The sequence below is a fragment of the Balearica regulorum genome, chromosome 2 (assembly GCF_011004875.1).
Source record: "Balearica regulorum gibbericeps isolate bBalReg1 chromosome 2, bBalReg1.pri, whole genome shotgun sequence".
Lineage (NCBI taxonomy): Eukaryota > Metazoa > Chordata > Aves > Gruiformes > Gruidae > Balearica > Balearica regulorum.
Window position 1 is genome coordinate 140,777,877 of NC_046185.1, and position 15,237 is coordinate 140,793,113.

The following is a 15,237-nucleotide window of genomic DNA, read 5'->3' on the forward strand; positions in this document are numbered from 1 at the left end:
TCATAAAGTACTTCTGAAAGGTTTGGGTTTTGCCTTTGGAATGCACTGGATTACACCAAGAGTTTGTGATGCTCCAGCGTGGGGGAAGAGGAGATTCCTGACTCTTCCCTACAAGGATGTTCCCAGTCTGCATTCTGCAGTATTAACTGCATGCTCAATTTATTCTTCACTACCTAAGGAAAGCATTGAGCATTCATTCTTTTAGCAAATGATATCACCCTTCCACTTTGATTTTGCTTCTGAGACAACATTTTTTTGCTTGCATAGGAAAACAAATGAACAAATTGCCCGATCCCTCACTCCTCCTTGCTTTCCCATTTCTAACCTTGTGGTAAAAAGATGTAGGATGAGCTATAGAGGAAAAAATCTGTGGGAGTCCCAGCTAAAATACTGTCAGCATGTCACTGGGTTAAGTAGAAATATAAAAACCCAAAGAAGGGCAAAAATAAAACAAGTAGAAGAAAAGAAATATTCCACAGGAGGAGAGAGTAGAAGCCAGCAGGACTGGGTGTTTTTAGAAAGGATTTGATCAATCACATAGCAGTTCACATGAATTAATGAGTAAACAAGTCCACTTGGCTGATAGTAATTTTTCCCTTAATGCATATCAAGTAAAATTGAACTCGGTATTTGGAACACAACATATTGTACAGCTAGGAAATTTACTACCACCTACACTGTATTAATGAGCCAACAACCTAATATGACTTTAAATTGGGCAAGACTTTCATAACAGTAAGATCATTAGTGACAACAGCTAAGATAAACATTTACAGAATATATCATCCCTCACACTTGAGGCCTGAAATCAAATGTTTTGCTGATTGGATTTAGGAAAGAACATCATCGCTGGTAGATTTTGCATCATTGTCTGCCATGGCTGACAGACAACTTTAGGTGAAGCCTCTGGGATCTGGCAACTTTCAGCAAAAGGAACTGGGAAAGCCTGTTGTTCTGATTATGACCATTTCAATGACCTTATGTAAGATTACAAAAAGTCATAGAAAGAGGTAAAGAAAATTAAGAAATTCCTTGGTAATCATGTCACTTAAATCTCTATAATACACCAGGAAGGACAGAAAAATATTACGGTTCCTAGCTTCCAGAATTTACCAAATGTGCACAAGAGGTATCTAAAGTTCTACCTGCTGAAGTTCTGCCAACTCTTTAGCTGTCCAGAGATGTTTCACGTATCTATATCTATTGATGTTGTCAGAACTCCTGAGGTGGAATTTCTTAGAAGTTCCTCAGAAACGGCTTCATAAACCTATTTATTGATTTGGCTCCTCAGAAGTAGCTTGCATGAGTTCCTCAACTGCCACAGCTGAAATGAGTTTCTACTTGCTTGTATCTCGCTCCGTGAGCCCAAAAATTGAAAGGCAAAAGGTATATTAGTCAGCACCATATAGTATTTATTAAGAACATATTTTTATAGAAAGTCTTTGGAAAGGAAAATAGAGGTCTATTGGGAAAATACGCTCAAAGAACTGCGTCTGTCATATCTGGGCAACCTAGCTGTAACGATAAGGTGTGAGTTCATCTCCAGCTGCTGGGCTGGACTGTTTTAAGGTCGTGTATTGCGGAATTAAAATTGGGCCTGTCTCACAGAGGACCTAGAGAAATGACTGAATCAGGACTGAATAAGGGAATGTTTCTCTTGCAAAATGGTAATATAAATGATATGGGGCTGACTAATAATACAGTTGGTTTCCACTAACAGAATAACATGATGATCTACAGATCTGAATTCCAGACTCTGAGCTAAGATAATTTTTTTTTCTTATTTTCCATCTGAGTCAGTTAGAACAAAACCTGTGTTCAGGAGACCAACTCTCATGCTTTTTGGTTCCCCGTTTAATCTCATGTGGGTATCCCCATCCGATCTGAGATGCAGAAGATATTCCACATGTCAAAAACCCCATAATGGTGGTTCAAACATGATTCCAACTCATAACAGACTGATAATGCAAATTATCTGTGGACAGTTTGACCAAGAAAATAAATATTTCTCATGGACAGAAGAACTGGTTTTGTTTAACTGGAAGATGATGAATCCAGGATGCATGTAAAAACACAGTGCCATATGTGTCTCTCAATTCACAGGTTTTAAGGTTCCAGTTCTAAAAAGGGGGACATCCAACTTCAAGGAAGAACTAGACAGAAGCTCAACCACGCCAAATCTCTGGCCACTACTTTTTCCTGTGTGTGTTTTTCTAATAGAAAGTATAGCTTGACTCAATACTTTCAATTTAGTGAGTCATACCTCCCCTGTTTAACTGTACCTACTTTTAAAACTAGATAGAATTTTTAATTAACAGAGCACATTGTTATGGCTGTAGTCAATCTCCCCTTTGTGTACTAGAAGGGCTACCCTGAATCTGGTTATTATCTTGCAAAATCAATCTAGTTTAAGGATTATTCTCCTGAAAATGCAATGGGCAATCTCTTCTCTTGAATGTTTGGGTTTTTTTAAAGAAAACATTAAACTGCATGTATATCCTAGAAGAATTTGAACATGGGATCTGAGCTAAGATCTTAAGCAGTCTGAAAGAAGACATCAGTCTGCCGAATATGATATCCAGAAAAATGCAAGTTCTCATTTCAAAGGTAATACACACACATAAATATATATGTATATAAATCTGTATAGCATATTTGCTGTGCAGGCCTAGACTCTTTGTGAAGTTGTTTTTCAGTATAGCAAATTAGAAAAACATGCCCAGAATTAAAGGTTACTTAATCGGGTTGAAGCAGTAACTTCAATTCCAGCAACTCCCTCCCACTATGTTACATCTGATAATGTACCCAAGTCCAAACATAAACTTAGTTCAAAAAGATGTTTGGTCATTCAATGTAAAATGACACTTAGCTTACACAATTAGCCAGGTAATACATATCCTTCCAAGAGAAGCAATTTTTACCGCAGAATAATCTGCATTTTACTAATCTCTGATTGTTCAGTTTTACTTGCTGAAACTTTTCCATATGGCTGTACCACTGTCCTGTATTTAATTACCACCGAAGGATATTAATGAAGAGGTTGGAAATTTGGCCCAAGCCCTGGTCCACAGTTTGGACAGTTTGATAGAGATAGAGCCAATGAGCAGAACATTTCTGTCACTATGAGGCTGTGCCATTTCACACACAAAAGCTGTGGCAAAAGAGGAGTAAACAGACCTATAGAATAAAACACAATTATTTCTGAAGTGTCCATAAACTTCTAAAATAGTATGGTTATAAAGTAGCATTGAGTCAAGTGAAACACTGAGTTGCTAACCTAAAGGACAAACAGGAATTGGTGGAGCAGTCCTTGTAATCGAGACTGTTTTTATCAAGCTGTAAGCAAGACACATGCCCAGAAATGCAAAGTGTATGTCCCAATTTTAAAGGCAAAACCTGATATTGAGCAGAACCGAGGCAAGGGTAGGCAGCTTGGAGTGCAGAGGATGCGAGGAAGCTAATGTGGGTGGGAAAGCATATGTTGCTGCCTGGGTGAGGAAGTGGTACACCACAGTTACTTCATAAGTGCAAGGACTTTATAAAGTAAATCTCCGAGGGACTGTTTTAAATAGACAAAGAATGACACGCAGCCCTGACAGGCTTTCAGTATTGTTTGAGAAGGCTGGTTGCCTTCTAAAAACACTGGACCGCCACTTGTATTTTTTCCCAAAATGCCTATTTTTAACCTCAACCTCTTCATATAAACAGTGGGCAGATGCACCACGTAGTAAACTCTGTTTTGTCTAGCATGAAATTAATGGCTTCCTCAGTCTTACCTGACAATGGAAAACATATTCTGGTGTGGTTTTCTTGAACTTCATGTTCCATACCAAGGCTACCCCATCAGGCTCATGTGGAGCATCTTCATTATTGTTATATGATGCAACCATCAGCTCTGGGTACTAGAAAGAAAAAGAAAAAGAAAATGAAATAAGATGGATGCAAAATCAGATGAGACAGAAATAATCTCACACTAAATGTGCAATATCTGGTTTTAATTATAATACACTCTAGTCCAAACATCGTATTCAGCTTCATTTTGGTTTTCTGTTTTACTCATCCTTGACATCCTTAAAGCCCCTGCTCCTTGCTCTCCTTCAGTTATTCTCAGATACCACAAAGGCAATGTTATTTTCTGCAGGTAATTCTCAGAAAAGACAACTAGCAGCATATTTATAAAGTGAATGCAAAGCAAGGAAGAGGAAAAATCCGAAAGCTTGAGTAATTCTGATCTATTTGCTTAACCATTTCTTCAGGGACAAACCATTGTCTTAATTGATTTTGATAATGAAAACACTATGACCATAGCATTGACTTGCTTTTATTCTGAAATTCACAGTTTTTTCAGCATTCCTGAAAACTATTCTTTCTTATTTCATTATGTACTCTTCCTATTCACTTATGTGTAGAGTCAACTTGAAAGCTCTTCTTGATGATTCAAATAGCAAACAAAACATTTTCTTCACAGCTCAATTTTGCAAGATGCTGAGGTCATCTTGTAAAGCACAGGGTTACCTCGAATTCCACTGACTCAGTAAGATTGATGCAATGAGCACTTTAAAATCAGATCCATATTTTCTTGTACACCCATTATCCGCTATGTATAGAAGTAGATATGCAACACACATGCATTTGCTGTGTTTATATATATATACACACACACACAGAAGTATCATTTATGAAAAGTCAGATTTTCACATTCTGTTGATGACCTTGTATCATTTCAAAACACTGTAAGAAGAAACAATTTGCCCACAAAACATCAATTACTTTCTGCCTATACGATAGCACCCAGTTCTCCACTCTCTCATGTCTGACTCTAGGCACCTCTGGCAGCCTCTGTCCTTCCCTCTAAATAGTCAAAGTAAGGCAGTGGACCTTATAGAACCATCAATTGCTTTGGGTTGGAATGACCTTAAAGATCATCTAGTTCCAATCCCCCTGCCATGGGCAGGGACACCCTCCACTAGACCAGGTTGCCCAAAGCCCCATCCAACCTGGCCTTGAACACTTCCAGGGATGGGGCATCCACAGCTTCTCTGGGCAACCTGTTCCAGTGCCTCACCACCCTCACAGTGAAAAATTTCTTCCTAACATCTAATCTAAATCTACCCCCCTTCAGCTTAAACCCATTACCCCTTGTCCTATCACTACTTGCCCTTGTAAACAGTCCCTCTCTGGCATGTCCAGAGAAAAGCACGTGGCTTTTGCAGACCAACGAGCCAGCAGCCCAAGCTCCACAGGACCCACACCCTCCTCTTGTAAACTAGGAATGCTTTCCCTCAAAATTGAGCCTCAACGATCTCTGCAAATCATTGCCACTTTTTGTCATTCCCAGGTAAATTCCTGCCAATCCATTCACCACTTTATAGGGGAACAGCGCAGCTCATAGATATAACAGAAGTGGGACAAAGAAACTGCCAATAGTGCTATTGGAAACTGTGAATTTGGTCCACAACACACATTTTAAAAATAAATAAAAAATCCCCACTACCTTTTATATCATTATTATCGAGGTTTCAACCTCTCAGCTCTCAAAATCTATTTGGAAGAAATAATGCACACAGCTATAACTTTTGCCATCAGCAGCTGTTCTTTCCCACTTTGTGTACACTTCCGTGGATAATACATCATGGAGCTGATGATTTTTCTATTCAAGCTCACTGTTCCAAATAAGCCTGGACCCACGTGTGGGAGAACCAGTGACCACACGTGGCCACTATAGCCATCTCTTTCCCATTTTGGGGCAGCCCTGACTGAGTGGTACCTACATCCCAGCAGACCCTGGCTGCTGGCGCAGCTTGTAAGGGTAATTTAGCACCCAAATCACTTGCATGGGAGTTAAAGCATGCAGCAGACAAACGACCTCTTCTCCCTCCTCAAGAACTGAGGAAGACCTGAAGGTGGTTTAATCCCACACCTGAGACACCACCTCTCTGGACACAGTTGTACCAGCTTGCCCTCCACTGCTCTCATCCATCTCACCCCCCTCTTCACTCTCTCTCCTGCAACAGAGTTTACAACCACTTCTGAACAGCGAGCTCAGCTTCTCCTTTGAACCTTTTCATCCCACGTTGGCCCAGGTTCAAGTAAACAGAGTGCACAGCAGGCTCTTGCCAGGGCACCTCGTTTTGACTGAACAGGTTAGGTACCATTCGCGCGAGCAGCTGAGCCCGCAGTCGTGCAGGGGCAGATACCTTGGCAGGCAGAAGCAACAAGCCCTTCCACCGGCGTGACTGCAGCCAGCTAGGGCGTGTGACCAGGTCTGAAGCACCAGTTTGGAGGCACTTTGGGGTTGGTTCACGCTCTTGGAAAGTTTAGCGAGCATGTTCTGGTTGGCAGCATGTCTGGCCATAAACAAACAGACTCCAATCTTGCTCGTCTATACATAGGTTTTGCAATCACAGTTTATGCATCGGACTGGAAATACAATTTCAGGTTTCCACAGATGCTGGGGTCATACCTAGCTGAGCAACATCATTATGAGGCTTTTTGACTCTTAAAAAAGCAGAGCTAAGTGCAGCACCCTAAATCCACACTGGCATTGCACACTCGCCACTTCATTCAATCTACTCGCATTTACGGAATTTCGGTCCTCACCAGGTTCCCAGCTGTCCTGTGACTGCAACTCAAAACAACGTGGAAATGGTGCTGTGGGAAACAGCTTTCAAGGCTGCCACCTGAGAGTCAAGAAAGACACAGCAGTATCCCCGAGACTGTGGTTTTCTTGGCTTCAGATGAGCTAAGTTACCTCCTCATGGACAGAGCAAGGTGATCCCACTCTCTATGTTTACACTGTTGGGCCTTTCCCTTAGATCCTTGATGAAGCATCTAAGCCGTTTCCCCTTTGCTCTGCAAAAGAATCAAGGGGCTAGTGGGTTAGCTTTAATGGTATGAATGATCCCACATGTTTGGGACTGTATTTTACATGTGACTGGGAACAGAGTAACTTGTTTAATCAATGCATCAAGGTCCTTTGATTAAGCTTCTATTTGCCTCCAGGCTGTTTGCAGCAACAGTTTTATCACAGAAAATTGAGCAATGTGTTCTGCAGTTCCCATGATTATTCAAGTTATCCTTTGGCATACTGGACACTGCCATGTCCTGGAGCGTGGGTGAGAAGCGGAGCAGCTAGCGGTTAGGTGAAATACCTCCGTCCGGCTCCAGCTCCTGCCGCATGACACACCTCAAAGCAGGCAAGAGAGGCGGCAAATCCCTCCTCCCAAGCTAGCGTAGGGCAGCGTGCAGAAGCCCCTCGGCATGGAGAAGAAGTCGGGGCGGAGAAGCCCCTGCTGGGGTGCCAGGGAGCTGAGCATGAGGAGTTAACGGAGGGGAAGGCAGGAGGGGCCACCCTGGAACAAAGAGGTGGGAAGCAGAACATGCCTGCGAGCCCCAGGGGCTGAGCAATTACATTTGGCAGTGCTCTTCTGAGGCGGCTTTTTTTCTTGCTGCCCTGGGAATACAGTAAGAGCTGCCTGTTAGGAAAATATCAGATAAGAATTCCATGTAATTTCCAGCCCCTGAACAAGTGAACAACCTAAGATAAGTGTTTCCTCAGGCTTATATTTGACTTCTGTGGAAATCCATATGTGCTTAAAGGCCACCCACGTCACAGCAGTGCATACCTGTTGTTAAGCTGATATTTTGTATGAAAGCAAAGGGATAAATCCTTCATTTCACACACATGGCACGAGCTGGATATTACAAGAAGCCTCTCTGCAGCTGGCTGTTGTGCACCACACCTGGTGGGACAGCCAGACCTGCACAGCCTACCAGTGATGCTTGGCGAGACCCTCCAAGTCCTCTCCTCTGTGCAGTCAGCTGCCACCTTACCTGAGGAGCACCTGGAGGGATGGAAGCAGCCCTGCTGCTATTTCAAGGCAAAGGAGAGAAGGATGGATGCGAGAGTCACTGTGCTCCTTATCCACTGCTTTCCTCCAGCCCACACGCACCATTTACATGCTTGGCCTTAAACGCATGCTGTCTCCATGTGCAACACCTAACATAGTGCGGAAAGAGCAGCTACTTCTAAGGTTAGGCTAAGCAAAGCTTAGGTTCACAATACAGATGAATTCGAAACTGCTCCAGGACCCTGGAGCAGAATCTCTCTGGTTTCCTCCCCAGGGAAAGCAGCTGCTTTGCTCCAGGCTGGAACCTAGGAACGGGCTAACAGGGGTGAAGCAGAGAGGATGAGGGTGGCTGGAGCGAAACTGGGACCGAATGAATTTGACAGGACCTGTGGTGATGTGTGTGTGCTAATCCCAGCTCTCCAACAGAGTAACTAATTCAGCTGGTTTCTGTGCTTTGCTGATGTGGCTGTATTGGTTTTGGGAAGCTTAAGCAGCTCTATGGTCAGTTTTATTTTGCAATATGACAATGCTTTGTGGTGCATGTCCCAGGCACGCTGCTTTAGCATGCCCCCTGGCCAGCTGCAGCCTCCTCTTCCATTGGACCAAGACAGGACTCAGCATTTTTCAAAAGACATCTTTTCAATCTTTTCAAGTTGTTCAGATTCACATTTTGAGTTTTAGTGTATTAGAAAAATAAATTTTATTCCTCATTATTCTTATTTGTTATTTTATATATTATTATGTATAACTATTAAATCAATTGTTACATATTTAGGAAATTATTTTTAATTGGTTCAATTTTAAACCTTTTGTCCTAAAAAAAATTCCATGTGCTGAAGGAGTGGAGAGGGGAGGAAAAGTAAAGACTCCTTCATCTTAGTAGGTTTGTTAACCTATACATTTAATACAACATCCTGGTTTTGAAGACCAAGTAACATACTTCAAAAAAAATGACAGTTTCATTATTGCCCACTGCTCTTCCTTACAGAGAAACACACATTTGCTCATTCAGGGCCCTGCTGTTAGATAAAAAAAAAACCATCATAGTCTGCAGAACGAAGGGCAAACAGGCTGGACATGTTCTTTAAGGGAGAAGTTGGAAGGGATATGGAAACTTCTCCCAGCTTCACATCTTACCTGAAGAGACCAATCCATACAGGTGACGACACGATGCTTTGACCAGTGCTCATCATAAAACTGACGGTTAAAGGAAAGGTTGGCTCCTGCTTGAACATCTCTGTATGAATTCAAACAAAGTGACATTTTGAAGTACCAGCATTTAAATGCTGTGAAAAATAATGTGAAAGTTTCTGACTACTACTTCTCAAATCTCTGCGCAGTCTGGGGAAGTCTCCCACCTTGATTTAATTGCTCTCACTGACTATCTTGCTGATAACAAATCTGCACCAAGGAACAAATTTTACATCTGTTTTACAAAACCACATTTCTTAATTTCCCACTGCCTTCCTGACTCTTCTGGGTCACCCTCAGCCACCTCTGCCATCTTTGTCTCTCAGGACCAAACCTGGCCCCAGCATTCAGCTCCCCCTTTTCTGAATCTTCACCTCCACGCTATAACCAAATCTCTGTTATTTTTGATTCCTGAAATATTAAAGGTACAGCACCTCCTCCCACAATGGAGATGGTGGTTGCCTGGATGCCTTCTGGCACCAATAGGGTGGCTTACTGCTGGTCCACCACTGCCACACCGATGCATTTAGCTGGTCATAGGAGCGATGCTCTAGAGTAACCTCCAGTGAGTAACTTCAGTGCAACACAGCTACTGATGTGCCATGAGGCTTCATCGGATACGCAGCTGTTGAAATCTAAACACTTCCTATTCTACTAACAAGTTTTGCTTCTTCTACTCCCCTATCAATTGCTGAATACATAACCTGTCACCTCTTGTCTTATGTGTTTAGATTGCAAACACTTTGGGAGATCATCATTTTCATCCACACAATGCATAGCACAGTGGGATCCATTACAGACCTGAGGCAGTAGTAAAATATAAACAAAAGCAATTTGAATTTGTAAAAATATCATGATACAAGCACACTGGAATGTACGCATGCACATCTAGACATACATGTGTACACACACATTTATCTGTTTCAATTATTAATGTTTTTCTTCAGAATTTGAAATTTCATCCCCCCCCCAAAAAAAAACCCCAAAATTAAACCACATGCATAACACATCAAAGAAAAAAACCCAGAGAAAAAAAGCATGAAGCTATTTTACAAAATAATTTAGATTAAGACAGTGACCCAGGCCTTCACGGAGAGGTTTTAAACTTTTCTTAACTGTAAAAATGTTTAGTTTAGTTCCAAAATTAAAGCTTCCTGGCATTGGTATTATTTTTATAAAGGTTATTTTACAAAAGCAAACAAATCCCAAACTGACCCATCTTTCTCTTCTACATCTCTGCCACTGTAGTCAAAGAAGATGTCCGAATCTTCAGCTAAAGCTCGCTCAATTACACGTATTGTCCGGTCAAAAAATATCAGAAATTCTTCTGAATGGAGAACTTGCTGTTTTTCTTCTTCTGTCAGTTCTCTAGGAGGAGCTTGGGAAATGAAAAGATGTAGTTAAGAGTATGACATTTCACCCCTTTCCCAATGAATCAACATCTTCAGTGGGTTTCTTTTGACATGAAAGCTTGCCGTAGCAATGTCAGGAAAAAATCAAAGCTTTACTCTTAAAATCATGACTAAGAACTTTTTAGTATATCTAAACATACTCCTGTATATTCCCAGAATGTAGCATTTACATAGAAGAGATCCTATATCTTATATATTTATTATTCTGACATGGAAAATACTTAAACCCCCCCAAATTAAATAAACTCAGTGTTCCTATTTCAGGAAATGGCTGTGACTGACGTTTAGGCAATACCTAACTCAAAAAAGCAGAACACTTATGTAACAGGGGACCTGTCAGAGGAGCCAAAGATAAAATAATCTTCTTAACTTATACTACAGTTCTTTGTGTTAAAAGGGCTCACATAATCTCTCCCTTCACTTCTTCCCATTTCTCCTTGGTGTCACTGATAAATTCTGTCTCTGCTTTAGAGCTTTTGTGAAGCAATGAAGTAAATAACCAAAGATATTCTCTGAGGCAGCAAAATTGAAAGCACCCGACCACACATCAGTTTCTTTAAGGCAGTTTTATTCCTTGCAGAGGAATCCTAAGAGCCAGAACAACAAATGCCATTGAGTGATGGCCAAAGCTGCCCTGGGAAGGGGTAGGAGCTGTTTCGGGCACTGATTAGGATAGCCTGGCCCCCACAAGATGAAGTTGCTTCTTTACACGTACACAGAGATGCTAAACCTTTGCTTCCAAACCAGTATTTCCAGTACGGCCCTTCATTTGAAAAACACTATCTTTGCAGGATGCACCAATGCTATGTCTTCATCAGTTTAATGATCTGTCAGTAAATTCCAACTGAAATGTTAGCATCAGAGAGAAAGGAAATTGGGATGCTGCTATTGCTACGGTGCAAAATTCTGTTCTCAATTATACTAGCAGAGTCATATTGATATTGTGGCAATGTTGTATCTCAACTATGCCTTTGCCCACACATGCTTTTAAACCATCATTTTAGTTATGTTTCAGAACTACTTGTATTTCAAAAAATGCCGTTAGTATCTTCACAGTTACACCAAACAAACCTTGCAACTAGCTTAAATTCCCAGCATGAAAAGCTCTGTTGACATCACAGGAATTATGCTAACAGAGAATTTTGTTCCAAATTTATAATTAGGTACAGGAACAACAACATATCGTAAACAGATTTATTGCAAAAGTACAGAGACTCATACTTAGAGTTTAACTGTCGATCAAAGGTCTCCTGCATTGGCTTTACACTACAGATTTGAGGTGTTGTGAAAATGAGCGTGCAGTCTCCCTGGGCCATATGGGGTTAAAACACCAGCAGCCAAAAAAGATAATTCAGCACGGTGCCTCAGAGAACACCCAGGAGACATCAAAGTTTAACTCCCAGCCCTGTCGTACCTATCTTCATGTTTAATTAAATGACGAGTGACACAGTTTAAAGTTGCAGTTTGAAATTATTTTCCAGTTGCTGTGCCGTGCCACCCAGCTACTTTCAGCTATCAGGGAGCCCTTGCTTACTGCCTGATTTTCCCGTGGTTCACACTAGATTTGTGAGTTCTGGTGCCCAAGTACGCTGCCACCACTAGCCCCACAGGCAAGGAGAGACTGAAAGGTGCAACAGCAAGGAGGAGCAATGACATGGTCAGCATTACTCGGCTCCCCCGATTTTCAGAGTACTTGCTTTCAGAGCACTCCCTGTGGTTGGGAGAGGCTGTTACCACCACGCTTAGGTTTGCTTCAACTGGTCAAAGCATTAGCTCTGAAAGACAAAATCTCTGCACTACACCTGGGTTAAATATAGAGAGTAGGAAAAATGCAAAAGGTGGAGAAGCAATTTGGCCCTCAGGAGACAAAGCAGCTAGGAAGTTAGAAACTTTAGCCTTTGATGATCTCCTATGGCCCTGGCCCTATGTCTCCTACCACCAGGTTAGTGGTCCCTGTGGAGCTCCACACATCCAGAGAATATTTACGTCCCCCTGCATGGTCCCCCTGAGTAGCAGAGCAACAATTACCAAGGCAGGAGCACAATTTGCCTCTAAGTGCTTTAGACAGAAGCAATGCATGTGGAAAAAAAAAAAAAAAAAGAGTGACTAGCAAAAAGTACAGGTTGACCTATTGCAGCATCCACTGCTGAATAGTAATTGGCACTAAGGGAACTCATCTGGCAAGGAAGCCTGTAATGAGGCAATATCCCACTGTCACCACTAAAGCATCGCTTTCCGAGAATCAAAGACAACAAGCATGACAATGCAGCAAAACGGCATAAAAGGGGAGAAAATAACTGCAAAGGCAACTGGAAAACTCATTTTAAACCGCTCCAAATGGTAAAAATTATTTGCTAAATCAAATCCTCTCTGCAGCTTGGAAATATAAATTTATTACTCCGCCATTTGCTGACTGTAACTGGCAAAGAAAATACAACCAAAAATCAATAGAAAGGGAAAAGGCAAAAAATAAACAGTTTGGGAGCTGTGGAGTGTTCACAGGCAATGGAGACATACATGATTGCAGTTCTACCTCAGCAAAATCTCCCTTGCAGTTCGCACTGATCCGTGGGAGGCCAGCAGTCTATTAAACCCTCTTCGGCATCAGAAACACCTTGGCTAAAGTTTGTAGGGCATAAATCAGCTTACCTCATTCATCTGACTGACACACCAGATGCCCCCTGGCGATATTAAGCTTCATATTTTAACCTTATTTTCTTCTTTCATTCGGCTGCCTCTGAAGTTTTATTTGAGGCAATCTCTTCTTACAAGAATGTTAACATCATTACTTTTTCCAGTGTAAAACATTGCTGTAACTACTGCAAATACATGAAGTATAAGCAAAAAACCCAAAACAGACAGGCTTGTTCTTTCAAATATGAAGGTTTTCTAACCACTTATCTTTCAGAGCCACTTCCATTTTCCCCTTGTTCCTTCTCCCTGCCTGTCCATTACCTTGAATAAAATAAAAAGAATCTATGTAATTTTCAGCAATTTTTCTTCCTATCTGGGAGCTTACAGTTACTTTGATCTGAGCTTTCAAGAGACATGGGCTTTCTTCAAGGAAAAAACTCTTGAGAAATATAAGTAGCTGATCAAAGTATTTTTTGTTTTATTTTGTCACAGAGACCTATGTGATGTGACAATATCTTCAGAAATTCCTTGCAAGAATACAGCATTTGCCTTCAAGTATCTGCTCTCCCTGGTGTAAAAGACCCAAACAAACAAGATCTAACCTTCCGTATCTAACAAAGCCTAGCGCGATGCTTAGCTTACCAGTGCTAAAAGTTACGTGCTTATTGCCTGGCGTGCAATGAAAGCTCCTGCAAAGGAAGACTCGTACTTTGCTCTTGTTTCTATACCGTAGCTTCGTAATGAACTATTGTGCCTGTGCTCTCCTTCCCACCCGGAAGAGCTGAACCCATCCACGGCTCCGCACAGCTCACGGCAGGAGGACCCACAGTGCAGCCACCCAGTTCTGCCTAACAGGGCCACCAGGCATCCCGTCTGTCCACTGATCGATGGGATCCCCTACCCACAAGCAGAGTGCAGTCTGGGCGGCTCTGGGGTTATGGGGTCAATAACATGTACCTAGGAAGCCCTGTACTCATGTTAATGTGTAATACTGTACAAAATAAAATGGCATTTACATTTGAAATTAAAGCACTGTGCAGTTATATATGCACAGAGGACACCACAGGGGAAGGAAATGCCAGGTATATCCACAATGAAAGACATGGAACACTTGTGCATGAGCAAAAAGGTCTAGAATATTTAACGAATATTGAACGTGACATGAAAACCCCAGATTTACTCAACACTTATTTCTGAAAAATAAGAGCATTTTTTAATTTCACATGTGATTTAACATGATCCTCAGAAATACAAAAATTCTGATTAGGTCTTTTGTCCACAAAACAGCAAAAAAAAAAAAAAAAAATCAGCATGAAAACATTTCCTTGGATCTTTAGGAGCTACGATAAAAAATGCTTCAGACTTGTTCTTATCCGGTAGAACCAGGTTTGTAGTAAATATAATATAAATAGTTGTGATAACAGTGCAGGATCAAATTCAAAAATATTTAAATACCAGGATTCGAGTCTTCTCCCAAGGGAGCCAAAAAGATATTTAAAAAAAACAAAAACAAAAAACAAAAAAACCCCCCCAAAACCAGAAAAGAGACCCACATTTAAATAAGTACAATAGAATATAAAAAATATTCTCCTAAGCAATTGTAAAAACCTGACAAAAGAAATGAAGTCCATTAAAGACAAAAAAAAAAAAAGAACAGAAAGAGTAAGTGAACGAAAGAAAGGGCGAGCTAATAAAAACACTAAAGCAGGAAGCAGCCTTGTTATGAGCCCAGAGATATAACGAGAGACAGAAGGAGATTAGTAAAACCCTTTTAAGAGCTGTATTATTTCTTTCAGCGTGTATTTAAACCCATGTAAACTTCAGATGTGCTGACGACCGAGGATGGTCAAAATGTACAGCATGAGAACTGCAAGGTGCTCAGGGGCTCTCAGCAGCTTTTTGTCCTCGATCCTCTTGTTTTTCTTGTGCTTCTCGCTTTCACGTCAGGCTTGATGTGTGCCGTATCCTGGTTTGATATGGGCTGTATCCTGGTTGTGTTGGGTTTAAAACACAAGTCCCTGCATGGCGCAATTGCTGAACATGTAAAGAGAGATTTCCAGGTGCATGTAGGGGTTTTTCAGTTCTGGAGCATGGTCCAGAGCCTTAAATTTGAAACTGTGCCAGGCAGGGCTGTTCCCATTGATGGTGCT

General features: G+C 41.4%; 1 protein-coding gene across 6 annotated transcripts in view; it reads right to left on the minus strand.

The window, feature by feature from the left end:
* Window positions 1-15,237, minus strand: part of DYNC1I1 (dynein cytoplasmic 1 intermediate chain 1) — a 193,093-nt gene that overhangs the window by 69,075 nt on the left and 108,781 nt on the right. For all 6 annotated transcript variants that reach the window (XM_075746142.1, XM_075746144.1, XM_075746146.1 and 3 more), the window contains 3 exons: window positions 10,257-10,419; window positions 8,988-9,087; window positions 3,777-3,902 (listed from right to left, as the gene is read on the minus strand). In XM_075746142.1, the coding sequence (XP_075602257.1) occupies window positions 3,777-3,902; window positions 8,988-9,087; window positions 10,257-10,419 (389 nt within the window). The remainder of the gene's footprint in view (window positions 1-3,776; window positions 3,903-8,987; window positions 9,088-10,256; window positions 10,420-15,237) is intronic.